This window comes from Vollenhovia emeryi, unplaced genomic scaffold (genome assembly GCF_000949405.1).
Source record: "Vollenhovia emeryi isolate VEMERY1.0 unplaced genomic scaffold, V.emery_V1.0 DF939197.1, whole genome shotgun sequence".
Taxonomy (NCBI): Eukaryota; Metazoa; Arthropoda; class Insecta; order Hymenoptera; family Formicidae; genus Vollenhovia; species Vollenhovia emeryi.
Genome location: NW_011967169.1, coordinates 786,186 through 803,733, shown reverse-complemented (window position 1 = coordinate 803,733; position 17,548 = coordinate 786,186). Strand labels below are relative to the sequence as shown.

The 17,548-nt window shown below is 42.4% G+C and overlaps 2 protein-coding genes and 1 long non-coding RNA gene across 15 annotated transcripts in view; 2 read left to right on the top strand and 1 right to left on the bottom strand.

Moving 5' to 3' along the window:
* The window catches only part of LOC105562007 (cytosolic carboxypeptidase 1-like), a 36,514-nt gene extending 32,099 nt beyond the window's left edge, over positions 1-4,415 (top strand). For 6 of the 10 annotated variants that reach the window (XM_012012483.1, XM_012012474.1, XM_012012482.1 and 3 more), the window contains 4 exons: positions 1,637-1,889; positions 2,233-2,357; positions 2,876-3,028; positions 3,291-3,795. In XM_012012483.1, the coding sequence (XP_011867873.1) occupies positions 1,637-1,889; positions 2,233-2,357; positions 2,876-3,028; positions 3,291-3,402 (643 nt within the window). In that variant the 3' untranslated portion in view covers positions 3,403-3,795. Of the gene's footprint in view, positions 1-1,636; positions 1,890-2,232; positions 2,358-2,875 lie in introns of all 10 variants that reach the window. The other 4 variants (XM_012012477.1, XM_012012478.1, XM_012012480.1 and 1 more) reach the window with 4 other exon arrangements.
* A 187-nt stretch (positions 4,416-4,602) lies between these two features.
* LOC105562003 lies at positions 4,603-5,997 on the top strand. Its single transcript, XR_001008943.1, has 2 exons — positions 4,603-4,742; positions 4,802-5,997. It is a non-coding gene; the product is annotated as an uncharacterized LOC105562003 (long non-coding RNA).
* LOC105562004 (mitochondrial uncoupling protein 2-like) lies at positions 5,315-17,228 on the bottom strand. Of its 4 annotated transcripts, none has more exons than XM_012012469.1 (6): positions 17,132-17,228; positions 11,076-11,574; positions 10,490-10,611; positions 8,305-8,414; positions 6,777-6,992; positions 5,315-6,602 (listed from the first exon to the last, which is right to left on the bottom strand). In XM_012012469.1, exons 2-6 carry the CDS (start codon positions 11,193-11,195, stop codon positions 6,217-6,219), a joined length of 954 nt encoding a protein of 317 aa, XP_011867859.1. In that variant the 5' UTR covers positions 11,196-11,574; positions 17,132-17,228; the 3' UTR covers positions 5,315-6,216. The 4 variants fall into 4 exon arrangements, with proteins under 4 accessions (XP_011867859.1, XP_011867860.1, XP_011867861.1 ...); XM_012012470.1 differs by lacking the exon at positions 17,132-17,228 and adding an exon at positions 12,009-12,072; XM_012012471.1 differs by lacking the exon at positions 17,132-17,228 and adding an exon at positions 11,851-11,958.
* Between the last annotated feature and the right edge of the window lie 320 nt (positions 17,229-17,548).

Here is a 17,548-nt window from a genome sequence, read left to right as displayed (position 1 = left end):
GCGTCCAAACTTACTCTAAAATTTCTCAAGTAAGCTTTCAACTTCTCCGAGTGAACCCTTAGATTCAAAAGGCCACTTTTAAAAACTTGAATTTCACTTAAAGTAAATTTTCCCAAGGGCATTTAACAGCGTAGTGTTTGCAGCGGGCCGGCTTGTCCCTCGTAATCTCGTGTCAGGTGAGAGGTCTGATATCAGGTTTGCCGAGTTTAAATTTGGGAAAGGCGAGCGTCCCGCGCTCAGATCTTATCTCGAGCCCTCGAGACGGAACGGGGGACCCCGGCTCGCGGATGCTCTCGCCCGTCAGATGTTGAATGTTCTTAATGGCGTTACCTGACGAAGCGTTGCACCTCTCCGCGCGTGATTTCGTTTCGGTGCGCGTACTGAAACGCGCGCGGCGCGACCGCTTTTTTGGCGTTGCATGCGCATGATGAGATCTATTATCTCGAATGACTGTCCTCTTTCGCTGTCGGCTTCTGCGAACATGGCGCGCCGGTGAACGTCCTCTCTCTCTCTCTCTCTCTTTCTCTCTCTCGGCGGGTGTACGCTCCATCGAGCGTACACCATCAGCGTTACGGACGGCAGTCGTCACTTCTCTCGCCATGTGCTCTCGCGTTGAAATCGCGTTAGACATGAATAAACAAGCTTTGCGCCGCCATTAACGGCGGGACCAGAGATATTCGCTGGAAAATTGGCGAATCGCGATCCCTCGACGTCCTTTCGCGGCGAGCTATACTCGCTCGAAAATACAGCTAGCTGTTTGATATTCGACGTAGATCGAGATATTAGCGCGGGACGACGGACATGTCGCCGAGCGACGTCAAGACGACAGCCGTGATTCCAGTGACGGTCTTGGCCGGTCGTCACCTGCCGTGCCCCGGCTATTAGCTATGCGCGACACGACGGCGTCACTTCCTCCGGCTCGGTTTCCGGCCGCCGGAAACGTCCTTCCGCGGCTGAATCCTTAAATGAAAACGATCTCTCGCGGGGCCCGCTCCCGCCTCTGGGCAGATCCGCGAGGATATATCGAGACGAGTCGTCGGGTTGCGCCGTTGCGTAATCCATCACGATCGCCGCGTGTATGCACGCGCGCCGGACAGGCACGCGGACACATTTGAAGGGAATTCTTCTGGCGAACCTCGGGAGATTACCGGGCGTATTTTATGTCGCGAATCTGAGCGAGCGTCTTAGGGAATTGGTTAATAAATAACGCACGCAGAGATTACCTCTCTCGGCGAGACGCATAAATATTTCCAATATTCTCGCGCAACGCGAACGCTACGAGACGTTAAAATTACCTCATTACGGAGTCGCCCGGACCCCCGTGCGCTCCCCCCCGTCCGCGGAATATGAAAACGGAGCCGTAAAAACGAGCGGGAATTATATGTCACATCGCGGAAAGGGCTCTCGGAATGTCCAGTCCCGCGGGACGTGACGCGTTTACGATTGCGCGCGCGGGCGACGGCGAGCGCCAATTTTTACCAATTTCAACGTTTTAACGACGCTCTTGGATCGCAACGCGACCCGCGATGCGTCCGGCTAGAACCGGTGTCCGGTTTCTTCTACGCGAGAGGCCGATTCCTCTCCCTCGTTGCCGTCTGTTTTTCAATTCTGTACGACGTGCTCTCGTTGCCGGCAGCAATCGGTACGGCCTGACGAACGAGGACCTGAACCGACGCTGGAGCAGCCCCAATCGGACCTATCATCCGGTCATCTATCACACCAAGGGCCTGATGGAGTATTGCGCCAGGGTGCTGCAGAGACCGCCCCACGTTTTCGTCGACTACCACGGCCACTCGCGGAGGAAGAACGTGTTTCTGTTCGGCTGTTCAAGGTCGGGTTCCTGGAGCGCCGCGGACAGGGCGAAACCGGACCAGCCGGTGCAGTATTTGGTAAGGGAATCGCGGGGCTAGGTAATATTTTTAGATCCTTAGATCGCGGCATCATTTATCCTTCACGTTTACCTGCCATCGGCCCGGCCCGGCGGACGTTTATCACTTTCAGCGGCCGTCCTTTCAACGCGAACTTTCGATTTGCACGAGCAATTACTCCGCCGACAGCCGCCTATTCGTTTCGCGCGTCGCCTCGGCACGTTAACGTCATTAGTCAGAGCGTTACCGAGAAAGTGCCCTGAGAAAGTGTCTCTCTCTCACTCCAACCCACGGGACCTTGATCCTCGCTCTCGAAGCCTCTAAGCGATCTCTCGTAATCTTTGCGATTCTCTTTCTGTATCAGATGTTACCGCATCTCATGCAGAGGACCTCGCCGGCTTTCGCTTTGCAGCTCTGCTCCTTCAAGGTCGAGAGAAACAAGGAATCCACCGCCAGAGTCGCTGTGTGGCGGCAGTTGGGCGTTTCGAGGTAAACGACGGCTATATCCTGGGCAGATCGAGATCAGCCTCGCAATAAGATCTCGTGTAGCAAGGTCGAGGTTACGCGTGTGTATCGCCAAAGAGATCCGATTCTTTTGCAACTTTAATCACATTTCAATACCGAGATTCACTCGAAACGTTTCCCCTTTGCAATTAGTCAATTACCCCCTCGTAGCACAATATATTGGCGCAATGTTGGGAAAATAATGTAAATCTAGCATTTCCAATGGTGTAAGCTAGATGCCTTCTCTTATTCGGCCAATATGTCTATTCGGCAATGTTGGTCTAATATTCCTATTACATTGTTAAATATTGGCCAATGCACTTCCGATATAAATTTAATAGTACATAATTATTATCGTGCAATATTTACATTGATTCCATGGCCAATATTGGCTGTACGTTGGACAATATCGGCCAATGCATTTCTAATATAACCAACATTAGACTGTGCTAGGGACATCACTGTAATTGAACGCATCAATGCTTAATGTTTCATTAAAACAGAAGTTATACCATGGAAAGCAGTTTTTGTGGATGCGACCAGGGCGTACTGGCAGGATTACATTTCGACACAGAGCATCTCAAAGCCATTGGGAGAGACTTTTGTCAAGCCCTATCTATGATGAAGGACGGCGGAGACGACTGGGCCATCGGAAAGTACGTGCAAATGTATCGCTGTCAATTCGTTCTTCGCACAAGTATAACTCGACTCGAATTCGTTGAGATACGACTGGTTGAAATAGAATCTCTGTTAAATGTGAACCTGTAAAATATCAAGATGTGTCTCCACGAGCTAATCGGCGAGTCATCTTCTGAGCTCATGATTTTCGATGAGACCATTTACTAACAATAAGTTTTAAATCTCTGCGGGCTGGAATGGTGGAAAAGATTCTATAGCTTGATGTGTTATTCGACATAGATCAACAGAGCAAGCCTGTTGCCCGAGAATGTGTGTCTTACGAATGTCACGGAAGATACCGAAATGTATTCAAGATAAACACGCTATACATCATACCACGGCACTTTCCTAGCAAACGAGATAATTAAACAATTGTATTTTGAAGGCAAGATTTGTACGTGACCGTCTGTGTGCGCGTGATTGACAATTTAACACGCTTTCGCTAAATTGTTTTACGTCATTAATGCATGTTGCCCTTTTAATCCCATTATCGATCAAACCAACATGTTTCTGTAAACTGACGATAACAGCTAGTAAGTGAAAAAAAGCTGTCGTTTGATTTATAGACATCCATTACTCTTCAAGCTAATCAACAGTTTGTTTATTTAGCTTATCATTCAATATGTTCCTTGTTAATCGTGCCTGTTTTACTCCTTTTAGAAATCCCGTGGGAAAACACATTTCCATGGAATCAGGATGCATGGGCAACGATGTATCTTCCAGTAGTGAATCCAATGATTCCGATTTCGAGACTTAGGGGAGACTGCACCTTAGTCAAGTGTTTTGACAAGAAAATTCATTACGAACATTTATCTTTCTGCACTTTCAAATTTAAAATTCAACACAAAAACTATTTCCATTCTGAATAAAATAGTATAAAGTATAGTACAAAGCGATACTTCGCGACGAGAAATATTTCAAACAACATTTATTTAAAACTGGTAACAAACATTTAAAGCTATTCTCTCTATGAAAATACTATCTACATATCGTTAAGTATTTGTACGTATCTTGGAAATTAATACTTTGCAAATTAAGTTCCATGGTAAAAGTGACAATGTTCGCTGTAGATTCAATGGAGCACTAACTTAAGTTAGTATGGCCGTGTATAATTATTTAGCTCGGAAATGAAATTCGTGAAAGTCAAAAATGTATCACAATATTACCATCTAAAGTGATAAAGCGATGATATCTAGGAAACTTTACATTTTTTAGGAAATTTGAATCATCTTTAAAAGAAAGTAGGTTCAGATAATACCAAAAGTAAGGGAGCTGTGTCATTCCCTAATAAGGTACCTCGCTCTGTACTTTGTACACATAACGTACGATTATATAAATATAGGAAATAAATGTTAATGAAATTCATGAGTTGTGATTCCCTCCAAGTTTATGAGACCCTGCCCTAAGACTTTCTGAAACGATTATTTGCGTTCCATTTTGGTTACATTTAATTTCGACAAGATCTTTACTTGCTCTCTAAAAGCCAATCAGTAGATTATCATAGAAAACAGTGAATACTCACTGATTCACAGTTATTAGTGACTGTTCACTGTTTTCAGTGATAATTCCAGGGTTGGGAACGTTACTTTATAAAAATATCTAGTTACAGTTACAGTTTCTTCGTTAAATATGCAACTGGCTACAGTTACATCTATAGAGGTTTAAAATATATAATATATATAAAGTAACGAAGTTAAGTTAGAGTTGCCAAAAGAAGTAACTGTAACTATAACTTCGTTACTAGTAACGAGTTACTCCTAAGCCTGGATAATTCACTGATTGACTTTTAGAGAGTTCGTATCGACGTAACGCTAATCGTAAGTTTTGTAATTTCAGAGTAGTACGTGCCATATAATAATCCGCACGACAGTCAATGAAAGAATTTACCCTAATGTATGGAATTCGTAATAAATATCAGAATAAATGATTATCAATGTTAACAATGCAATTTTGTAACAATTAAATATGAACACGAAACATCCCAACGCGCACAATACATTAATATCAGTGTCGAAATTCTGAAAGCAGACCAAGTATTTTACATCCGACATTCTCGTATTGCAGAATTTATGGTAATATTGCTCGCTTTTATCACGGTCGTGTTTCTTCATTGTTCAAAGCCATTTTTACTGAAAAAAGATATCTCGAAGAAACACCTTGTATCCAATTGTACGTAGTCAGTCATCTAACATACTATATACGTATAGTTGTCATCGAAATTTAATGATGCATAGCGCGTGTATATCTCAAATAGTACTGTCATCCTATAAAAGTTGGCAATTGTATTTCATTATAAATAACAAATATGTCTACAACACGTAAACTTTTAAAATGGAGGATTTTCAACGCTGCTCCTTGCAGACTAAATTATTCGTAACGATAATGTGATTTAAAAAATTCGTTGATTGAATTACGATATAAATTGCACCCTGTAAAATGTCAATTGACTGAATCGAGATTATGTTGTACATGTTAAAAATTGCGCGTTGTGTTCACGAATGAGTTAATTAGAGCGACGCTAAAAGTAGAATTTGTTAGTTTCTGATCACAGTTTTTTTTATGAGACTCTATCTAGATTTAAGCAAAGACATCGGAATGAACTTTCGTAACATAATTATTGTCTATTTGACGCGTTAATGATCTGTAATCATCGTATAATCCACCCTGCCGAGAAATAGCCTAACGACTTCTTATAAAACTGATGCAATCCAAATTTTTATTTTGTATAAATTATCAAGAAATCTTCCCTGCGTCTATCAGTGTGAATGCGTATGTGCATATTTAAATGGAAACTAGAGCGAACCGAATGAGATTGTAGCCCTACTCGTATCATATCATATTAATTACTATTTCCAACGGTGCAAAGAATTTTGTTAATCAACGAACCTGTCGTTAAATAATTGGATGATAAAGACTGATATGCGCACACTTGCATTTAAGAAAGCGATGAAAAAAGAAGCAGTAATACGAGGACATTTATCATCGACGGTTGAGATTGCGTCTTGTGGAATATGAAGCTTCCAATTTACCTACGTTCAATTCGCACGGTTTATCTAAACAAACGTTAATCTTCTACGGAGGTGAATTTCGATACGGTAACGCAGAAGATTACAATGGATTATCTACCGATCTTCGGCAGAATAATCGGACTCGGTAATCGAGGATCTCATTCGATGCCATGTAGCTTCTTCACCTGCAACTTGATCTGCTCGTAGGTCACCCACAATACGATGTTCCAAGATACCAGGCGCGCGAAACTCGGTACAAAGCCCTTGTAGAACGCGCTAGGGCCTTCCTGGGCGAAAGTCTTGATGGTGCAGTCTATCGCGCCCTTGTACTCGCCGGGGGTGCTGTTCATGTAACGCGTCTTTATGACGTCCACGGGACTCGCTGCCAGAGTGGTGCAGAGTCCTGCGGCCGTCGCGGCGGTCAAGTGACACGGTATCCCGTCGCGAAGATAACCGCTGGCCAGGATGAGATCCTTGATAATATCGTAACAGACTACCTCCGCCACGTTCACGATGGCGTTTCGCGCGATGTTCGGCAAAGTTCCTGAGTGCAAAGAGCGAATTACTCTTCACCATATTTAGAAATGTCTTAATTCGTCTTATTGTTTGGGCAATCATTAAAATAAAACTCTACAAATAAAAGAAGTTTCTACACGGAGAGAATTTTCTTTTAAAATTTATCGTGTGGAATTGAGTAATATTTCGCGGGAGGACTCACCTCTCCAAAGACCTCTCACGCCTTCCCCACTGGCGATACTCTTGTACGCCTGCAGAGTAGAGGTGTACCTCACCGATGATCGCCCGTTATTTCCAGCCTGCATGCGGATCTTGACGACGTCGGTCGGCTGAGCGATCATCACGGCCAAAGCGCCCGTCGTCAGCCCCGCGGCAACGCGTACGCCAACGTTCACAGACGTACCGCTCTTATAGTTACCTGTTGAAACAAAAGCGCACCATGAAGAGCCTCGACTGTCGTAAAGAACCCGACGAATTTTAATATTAATAAGCGAGATGGACGCGAATTGCGCGTCGGTCACTTTTCATCGCCTTACTTAATATTCAATTACGATTATTAATGAGGTGCCTTTCGTATTCGCAAGCTTCTCAGAGAGTTTCATGTTAATTACGAACAATAAATTGTTATTGAGAACGGATCACCGCCAGCAATTCCGAAAGTAAGAATCGTCTCATCGATCAAGTCAAGATGATCAAAGTGTAAATCAAATCGAAACAGAAAAGCTATATAATCTCGGGATTTCAAAGTTTGCGTATAAATTCATTCTTCTTTTCTGATGGTATTATCGATGCCCCGATAGAATTTTGTAAACTTATTTGCGCACACGTTTCCGAGAACTTTCAAAAGTAATTGTAAAATTCGCCATGTGACGAAAAGCCACCGAAAAAAGTAGCAGTTGAATCGCAAAACTATAAATGTGAACAAAGTTTGGAAACTGCAGTCTCAACAATTCGTCAAAGATGGATCAGTTAGTTCGTTACATCTAAAGAAATGCATTTGCAACGAAAAGGTTTGCGAAAAGTAACAGTTTAAATGCCATTTTGACGAAACTTCTCTGCAAATGTAAGTGAAGTGAAATGCATAAATATGTAACAGTCTTACGATTGTCCAAAGCAACGAGTTGAATTGCAAGAGCTGTTCGAGTCCTCCTCTTTGCCGTGTATTCAATCTTTTATCTCTCCCACTTTCATTTTTTGATCGTTAACTTATCTTTCTTTCAATCTCCTTTCCCTCCTCTCGCAGTCTCGACAAGAACGAGAAAGAATGCACGTTTCAAGCGTCCAAGCCAATCCCAGACGATTCGATCCGCGATTTCGCCGTGATAAAGCAAGTGACTGATATGATAGTCCACCATGAATATGTGTGTCTATGTAGTGTTAGACATTCACTGTTAACTCAGTGCTCTTTTTAATAGTCGAGTTTTCCGATGTTATAAATTTATTTCGATAATTAGCAAAAATTTAATTATCGGGAAACAAATGTCAGGGATAGAAAAGTTACTTTTTAGCGAGTAAAAAGATGTAACTCGTTACATATTGTCTAACACTAGTATGCATGTGTGTGTTACCAATACGATGAAACGTGCGTTTTATTATACATATATAAGACATACGGATGTATGTGTGTATTGTTCACATGTTTAATTGATGAAATTGTAACGCGCGCGCGGTTACTCTCATATATCAGAGGAGATGGTATTATCAAAAAGTTAGGAGTTTGTTAGATGTACCGTCGAAGATTCCAGCGTAGAGTGACTTCACGCTGTCGTAGAGGCCCAACCGTATGCTGGCGAAACACATCTGTCTCTGGAGTCCCGCGGATAGACCTCCGTACAGGCTCCTGTAACCACCCTCGCTCAAGCTCACCGCCCTCACAATTCATCCTCAAGCGCATCTCCGGGGCGTCTTTTTTTTACACACTTCTTTCTTTCTCTTTTCCTCTCTTTCTCTCTCTCTCTCTCTCTCTCTTTCCTTCTCTGTCTGTTTCTTTATCTCGTAATGTTTCTTTTTAATATTACTTGCCTCTTACGCAACTATTGCGCAACTTTTTCTTTTTCCTCTTCCCCTTTTCGTGCTATCCACGCAATTTCACCCCGTTCTTTTTTATATACAATAGATATTTTAGATATTGAATGCTTTAGTTAGCGAAAGTCAATGCTATTCGTTCATAAAGTGATTTACAGTTACGCAGACGCGCGACAGAAAAGAGAAGCGACCCGTGGGCCGAAAAATAACCAGGAGAGAGCGTGCATTATCGTCAGCTGCTCATGAATTTTAATGTTGTATCACGATTCAAAACTCAAACAAGGAAGAGGGCACCGGCAATTGGGAAAGTAAGTCATTGCTATATATATATATGTATGTATACAAGCAAAATAAATGAAATAAAACCAAAAAGAAACTAAGAAAGAAAGAAAGAAGAGAAACTAAGTACGTGAGAAATTAAGAGAAATATATCACAGAGGAAATAAGCGGGTTGTCCTTCGAAATTTTATAAGCACCATCAGAGAGTGATGGCTATCAGAAGATAAATAGGAAACAATTGTGTGACATTTTATACGGTATGCAAAAAAGTTTATACAAAGTATCACGTATCCGTTCATATCAATCGTATATCACGTGAATGTTTTTTCTTTGTAGAAAGTGATAGGGACGGATCTATAAACATTTTGCACGAGAGAAACGAAACGGAATAATTGGCCAATTGTACGAATAAAGTTAATATAAAAGGGACACGAAGGACGACCCGTAAATAAAAATAAGAATAATTTGTAAAAATAATAAACTGATAAGAGGACTCGATGGAAATGCCACCGACAAGGCTCGTTACGCCTGTTTCACTCTGTACATTTCGACCTTCGTTGGATATAATGCGTAATGCTTTCTTGGAAGTTAGCTGCATTCTTCTAGCTATTTTGCTTGCGCATAAATTGCTCTACATGGGCGAGCGCTTGTCCGTGGCATTCGATCGAAGGGCGAAATAAAAATCATATTTAGTCGGACATCAATTGCAAGATTCTAGAAAAGTTTCTCAGAACGAGCAGTTATTGTACGCACATGTGCCAGATATCGAGCGAAATCTCGATTGAAATACGATAAGTCGCGAAAACACACAGTTAAATAAGTTAAGTTAATCGATATACGTCATAATGCTTGAACAAGGCCATTCTATGTGACATGGTAAACATCTGCGGTAAACATCCATTGTAATCTGTACAATCAGACAGTACAAGGAGTACAAAAAGACATTTAAATAAGTATCGTTTTAGATTTTAATCAAGTATGTAATTTGTGATTACTTTAGATATTACAATTTTGAAGTTGTACATTTAATAGATTGCATTTTCAATCATTTAATTGCAGCGTTTTCAATTTTAAGCGCCCGGTAAAAAATCTTTCATGCATGAGCATGTATAAATATATAGTATTATATAAAATTATACATCAAATATGTCCATACATATTTTTACATTATTACAGAAATATATAATGTAAAAATATGTATGTACATATTTGATATATGTATATATATTTATATAATTCCATAAATTCGTGTTTATCCATGAGAGATTTTTTTACCGGGCGTATAATTTGATTAATAAACGTCAAAAAATTAGCTCGATCTGGCACACGTTAGAATCAGAAAACTGGTTAATAATATTATTACGAAAAATATATTGTCATTTCAAAGAGATCGATAGTCGAGCGTGAGATAATTATTGTATCAACGTGCGACTGTTTTATAAATATTTCGTTATAAGCTTCGAATTGAATCGTCGCTCTTGGGCAAGAGGAAGATCTACATTTACAGATTCCGTATATATTGCAATATTATGTATAACTAGTAACGCAAACAAAAAGTTGTTCTACCTACTATTGCTTTTTATATTACGATTAGAATAATGGACAATGTACCTTGCGCCTTCATATCTGACGATGTTTGCGATGGTCTGGAACAGTCCTGGATGGTTCGTTCTTACTGCAAGGACCGAGCCTTCCGCCGATGCCAACAACATGGCTTGGCCTTCCCCCGCGATCTTGAAAAGTTACATTTCGATCGTGAGAGACAATTCAATTTCCAGAACAGCGAGCGAGAAAATGCCACCCCTAGTAGCAAAATATATTGGCGCAATATTGGGAGATAATGTAAATCTAGTGTTTCCAATATTTTAAGATGGACGCCTTCTCTTATTTAGTCAATATGTCTATTCAACAATATTGGTCTAATATTCTCATTACGAACATAAGATAAACATGTAAGAATGACCTATGGAATATTCCAAATGTTCTTGAAGAATATTCTCAAAATGCTCATAGGAGTGTCTTGTGTTATCTGGGATGCTACTAGGGGCGAGATAACCGCGCGAATATTTCGTACGATTTGAGTCACAATTGTTCCCAAGTAGCCAACTGACGTAACTTGTCGTCATTTTGAGGTCAAAATGACATTTCCGACGACATCTCGACGTCAGCTGGCTACCTGGGTTATTACTTTGCTCACCTGCATTCTGACTTTGGCGGTGTCCAACGGAAAAGTGGCCAGATCGGCGATGCAGGCCGCGGTGCCCGCGGTAAGTAGCTTCACGCCAAGTGAAGAATCGTCCGACGTACCCTGCTTCATGATTTTCACTCTTCTTTTCTTCCTCCAAGATCACTCTTCTCTTCGTTGACGCGCGTTGTTGAAGGGTACAGGTACTTGGTGCAGGATTGGACAAATTTGAACAAACTTCCGGTAAAATTTTTCCCACGTGGTAGCAGAGATCCCTCGAGCCCGCTCGTTTCCTTCCAGCCGGATCTCTTTCCTTATTAAACAAGCGATCCTATGTACACTATATACAGAGTCCTACCAGAGGACGGGAACCTTCAGGTGCTCATGAATCCAGCTGAAGGTTTTAAAGGTGCGGTTCCCTGAAGTGATCGGGATACGCGTGGAGCCCTCCCGCACGCGGGCACTCGTGTTTGATTTCCTGATGGTGGACTTCTTTATACATACTATTCTCCTGTGAACAAACGATGCGGAAGAACGCAGTACAGTATTCTGACGGAACAATCGGTACGCGAACGACTGTCACCGCGAAGCTGATAGCCGCTACTTTTATCCTACGAGAGCGCGTACGCTTGCGCTTATCAGCCGCTTCGTTTTGTGAAATTGGCTATAGTATGGCAATGTGCGATTTCAATTTGACAAAAAATGAAACGGCTGATAAGCGCAAGTGTACGCTGCGACGTAATTGCGTGAGTCGCGATCGATTGCGCATTTATCGAAGATCAATGACCATTGGACGAGGTGGTGCCATTCCCGCGACCATTGATCGGCGTCGAAAATCCACTCTCGCGTGATTTTTATTATCGTATTATCATCACGGACCACGCACACGCGATAAGATTCTGTAACATTTGGATGGAGCCTGCCGGGCACATCGTAACGACGTACCGTAACGCTAATCGCGATTAAAAATTAACGGGCGACAGATCCGTCTGACGTTATCATGGCACGCGCCACGCCAGTTACATCGTCGGCGGGTTTCCCACGATCGTGCAGAAGCCGCGTAATGCTGCGTCGGGCGTATCCTCGTATCTGCCACCGAAAGAGTCTTGGCCACGGTATGGCCGGCTACCGAAATAGAACGCCGTGAATGAGGCGAGAACCACACTTGGACACTTGCCAATGCCGAGGAGAGAGAGGCTCGGAGAACGTCTTAATTCGCAATTGTGCATACGCAGAAAAAAAAAGAATATTCTTCTTTTCGAAAGCTTCAACGTGAAAATCTTGAAATGAGATTATATCGCGTTTCAAAGTTGTCAAGAAAAATATATGCTTGTTATTTAAGAATAATTTGCTTGAATGGAAAGGAAACATTGGATAGAAAGTAACATATTTTCAAATCGAAAATTATAGGGATTAATTGATTTTATTATGTAGTTTTTTAAAAACGACCTACACTGGCCAATTTTTATTTAAAAAAACGACGTTTCGGTCCCAGATTTGGACCCTTTTCAAGTAATCTGTTCACACAATTGTTAATGATCTCATATCGTTCGTTTGGCCAATATGTTAGTAAGATATTAGTAAAAAAATTGATTCAATCATTTTTCAATATCTTACTAACATAACGATATTGGCCAAACGAACGATACGAGATCGTTAACAATTGTGTGAACAGATTACTTGAAAAGGGTGCGAAGCTGGGACCGAAACGTCGTTCTTTTAAATAAAAACATTGGCCAGTGTACGTAGTTTTTATCATTGGTTGTAAACTACTGGCGATATTAAATCTATCTGTGAATAGATTTTATCGTCACAATAACTATATGTATTCTTTTTATCTGATGTATTTCAGCAATTAATACTGATGTTGTTTCAACGACTTCATTACAATTACACTAATCTCGTTGGTACAACATCATTTTTATTTCGTGTATTTTGCGAATTCACTGGGCTAACTGGATTGTGCCGCTTCGACGTCGTTTGTACTCGGATGCAACGTTATGAAACCGCAAACCTAATTGGACTCGCAACTCCAATAATCTCATGTCTGTGTCGTAGTATAAATTGATAAATATGAATGAGTAGACTAAATAAATGGCAGGGTGAAGAGTAGGGTTTCGAGTTCAAAGAACGCGACATAGCGCGATCGGCAGACTTTGTCCGATCGTTTTGTCTCGTAGAACGGCGTTTATTGAATATCAATTGCGATTGGTTGACCCGTTAGGGTCCCGAGCTTAAACGAGCGATTATGCGACGAAATCAATGCATCGCGAGTACGAGGTATTCACTGTATTCAGTCAATTGAGGAAACGGCCGCGTCGGCGAACTTCGAGCCTCCATATTTTTTTAAATGTAAACTCAGAGAGAGAAAGAGAAAGATAAGTGGCATCATTCGGCGCTCTATTTCTTTCTTCACCTACTTCGTAGATGAGCTATGTGGACCACCTGATTGACTCTTGAGACCATCATTTGCGCAGCAAACGAACTGAAAGTTCCAGTGCATAGTCCAACAATCGTCTCGCGCTCGCGCGTTTTGAAATTTACCAACACAAGCTGGCGTCGCGGTAGAAGGAACGTTGCCGAGCTCGTAAAGAACGCGGTGCAAAGTCCACGTTTGAATTATTTTCGTCATGTGACGAAGGCATCGCGTTGGTGTCGTGCCTCTGCGACGTCACGCGCGTTTGTCACTGCGAGTGCCATGGTGGCAGAGTTTTATCCGGACTGTCATCAAGACCCTAACGTCGCTGACTGTAATTTGCGAGGCACCTGACAAATTTACTGAAACCTGGCCCCACGTTTCATGGCCGTCCACTTCCGCCACGTACAACACAAATCGAATTAAATCAGATTAATTTTTTTTTAAAACTGCATACAATCAGAGTTGATCACTCGCTCGTTGCTGTCCTTTCGAAGAAATCAGGGTAGCCTTCGAGAAACGCGGAACTCTTGCGGTAGCCTTGCGCGAGAATACGCCGGTGCGCGAAAGGCTTGTATCGATTGTCGCGTTGACAGAAAAGCGCGGAACATTATATGTACGCGCGCGGAAAGAGTGGCGAGATATATTATCGGCATTGAGTTCTCCAGCACAGAATTTACTAAAATTGTCATTACGTGTAGAGGAAAGTCCCCTATTATGCGAGAGACTCCTAATACGAGATTCAGTGTTAGATCGTGTAATCGAGAAAATATACTTGTCATTGAATTTGGACGTTGGAAACCTGCCATCTCGTATTAGAATCCTATCGCAATAATAGAGAACTTTCCTCTATATAATTTTTGAGAAAGATGTACGACCAAAAAGTTGAAGAATATAAAATTATATATATATATGTGACTTTTTTTCTTCAATCTTTGGTCGTACATCTTTTCCCCTTATCTTCTCGAAACCGTATCGGTTGACATTGGCCGACCTTCCGAGTCCTCTTTTATCGATTAACGTGCCTGTAAAAGGTCTTTTCGGCCAATGAGAATCCTTCAAAACCAATTTTAGTGGCATTTTTATCGATAAAAGAAGAATACACGGGCCATTACGTTCAATTCTTCTTTTTTACGGGACCATTGTTTGGCGCGAGAACCCGGGACGGCTCGTTTCCGTCTCGGTCGTAAAGAGTCAAGTTCAAGCTCATGCATTATTTTTCAGCGAATCCCCCGTCGGGAGCATCGGGATCGATGGATGACGATACGAGTCATGTGCGACGAAGTAAAACGAAAATTGTTAGGGTACCCGCTGCCGGCTCGTTTATACATCGCGGCGTGGGTGCATCGCGAAATGCGCGGATGCTGGCGTTTCTGCCTCGCCAACGAGTCGGCATCGCTCTCCTCGTCCGCTCCAATGCGACTCGCTAAATTGCTCGCAATGCCGCCGACTCGCGAACGTGTTTTTACTCGCGAACCCGATGCTGGGCTGACCCGTGGGAACTTCTCCCGTTGCGATTTGCAACTCGCGGCAACGTGGACCGCAGAGGCCGCGCCAGTCCGGCGATTCGATTTTAGCATGTCACGGATCGATAAGCGGACAATCAGCGCTAATTGTAATTAACCAAGTGTGTGCTATTTCGCGGCCGTTATTATTTCAGAAAGAAACCAAAGGATCGAGCCACGACGAGGATCAGTCGGCATTGGTAGAATTGCGATTACGTCTCGTGAAAGCTTCCTATAACTTTTTTAATTATGATCACAATTAAATGTAAAGAAAAATCGGTATTAACAATTTCCTTCCTACGATGCAGAGTCAGTAACGTTTATGAAATCGTCGATTCCGCCGTCTCGATTCCGCCGTCTCGATTCCTTACGTTTTTTTTTTATAAACAGCCGAAACTTCTGATAGACACTATAGACTTATACCCCTAGTAGCGCAGTGCATTGGCCAAATATTGGCCCAACGTAAGCCAATTTTGGCCATGAAATAAATGTAAGTATTGCACGATAATAATTATATAATGTTAGATTTATATTGGAAGTGCATTGGCCAATATTTAACAATGTAATAAGAATATTAGACCAATATTGCTGAATAGACACATTGGCTAAATAAGAAAGGGCGTCCATCTTACAATATTGGGACCAATAGATTTACATTATTTCCCGATATTGCGCCAATATACTGTGCTACTAGCGACAAATAGACTGCTTGTCCCGTGAAGCCCGTATCAGACTACGGATTGAAATTAAGACTAAATTGAAATTTGACTAATCAGCGTAAAAATCACTAAACTTAGGATTAGTAAACTTCACTCTGACTGGTCCAATTTCAACCTAATCTCAATCTCAATCCGTAGTCTGATACGGACTTGAGAAGAATCGAAGACTACATTAAAGCGAGAGAGAGAGAGAAAGCAATAGCCTCCGTGAGCGTGTCTTCGTCTAATATGCGTCGCTCACTGTTGTCTTCTCCCCAGTCTTAACAAAGAGCGGGAGAGAAGCATCTATCCTTCGGTAGCTGCGTTCGGCATTGCAAATCCGAGGCGTCGGAGTGCTCTTTTGCATTCGAGTGAACGAGAGAGGAGAATGAGATAGAGAAGGAGGAAGAGCACTCCGACGTGATCTCGGATTTGCAATGCCGAACGCAGCATATTGTAGTCTTCAGTATAGTGTAACTAGTAGGTCCACTCCGTCATTTGTTTTGCGTCGATTCCTTCTGCGCATCCGACATTGTTCTGGGCAGACCAATGAGGGAAAAGTCGACCGTGCGGTAATGTGGCTCTGATGAATACGTATACGCGCACGTCGCTGGAATACCACGTGATCGGGACCGCAAAGATTAAACCCAGTCAGAAATGACTGGAAAACCGACGTCGAAACGATATCGAATCGATGCATTTTTGGTTCCATTTTCGAGCCAAGTCGATTCGATATCGTTTCGACGGTTTTCCAGTCATTTCTGACTGGGAAGGGGCCGAAGAGAGTGGATCTACTGGTTACACTATGGTCTTCAGCGCGCCCATAAAGAAGTCTATCTGTATAAGTGTACAATAGACACCTAGTGATACGACCAAAGTAGTTATTCTCGCGGAAAATCAGCTGCAACAAATCTGCATTACAAATCGATTTGTATTACCTGCAATCGGCTGCCATGTCTCGCGGATTCGAGGAAGATAATCGCGAAATATCAATTACAATGCAGCTATCAGCGAACATTGATTTTCCATCGAATGATTGAATCCGGTGATAAAATAAAGGTAGGATATGCGTCAAACATTTGACCGCACACATGTACGTATACGGTGCATCGTCGACGCGATAATCACGTTACTTCAACATCTGGCTTTGCACACGCGTATTATAATCGGCTTTAAAAACATAAAACACGACGGATTTGTCGGGATACGTCTGACGATAACGAGAGGACCGTTTCCACGGCTAGTACATTTAATAATCTCGATAACTGGTGGTATACCGTTAAAAAATCAAGGAGGAAGGATTCGTCCGTATTTGATGGGGACAATAAAATGTGAGCGGAAATATGCGAAATAAATGGGAATGAAAATAGCCGGCCGTTCGGCGCTAGCGGATTAACAAATTGCAAAATAGCAGGAATAATAAGAGAATAAAAATCGCGGGCCACTTACCAAGTGTACAGTGAGTGGGTAACAACACAACTGAAAGGAGTTGCGTGTAAGCACCGCTTATACCGGCTCGCCGTCCAATGGAGGAAGATCAAAGTCGATGCCGCCCAATGGATAGTCGTTCATGGCGTCATTTCCCACCAAGGAACGCTGAGCTTGCGGAAATCGATAATTTCTAGAAGCGCGATGGCGATCAGCCGGGTGGCGCAAACGCGCGCCTCGCGGGGGCGAGTCCGCATCCCCTTTGCGAGGCCGTCGAGGGGGTTGCGTCGCAGCTGGTGTGACCTTTGGTAGCAGATCGGCAGACTTTCTGTAAAAGAAAACATATAGAAAAATGAGAACGAAAAATACATTGAATAAGATCAATTTTTTCGCTTACCCCTGAACGTTATAAAAGCTGATAAAACCCGATTAAACATA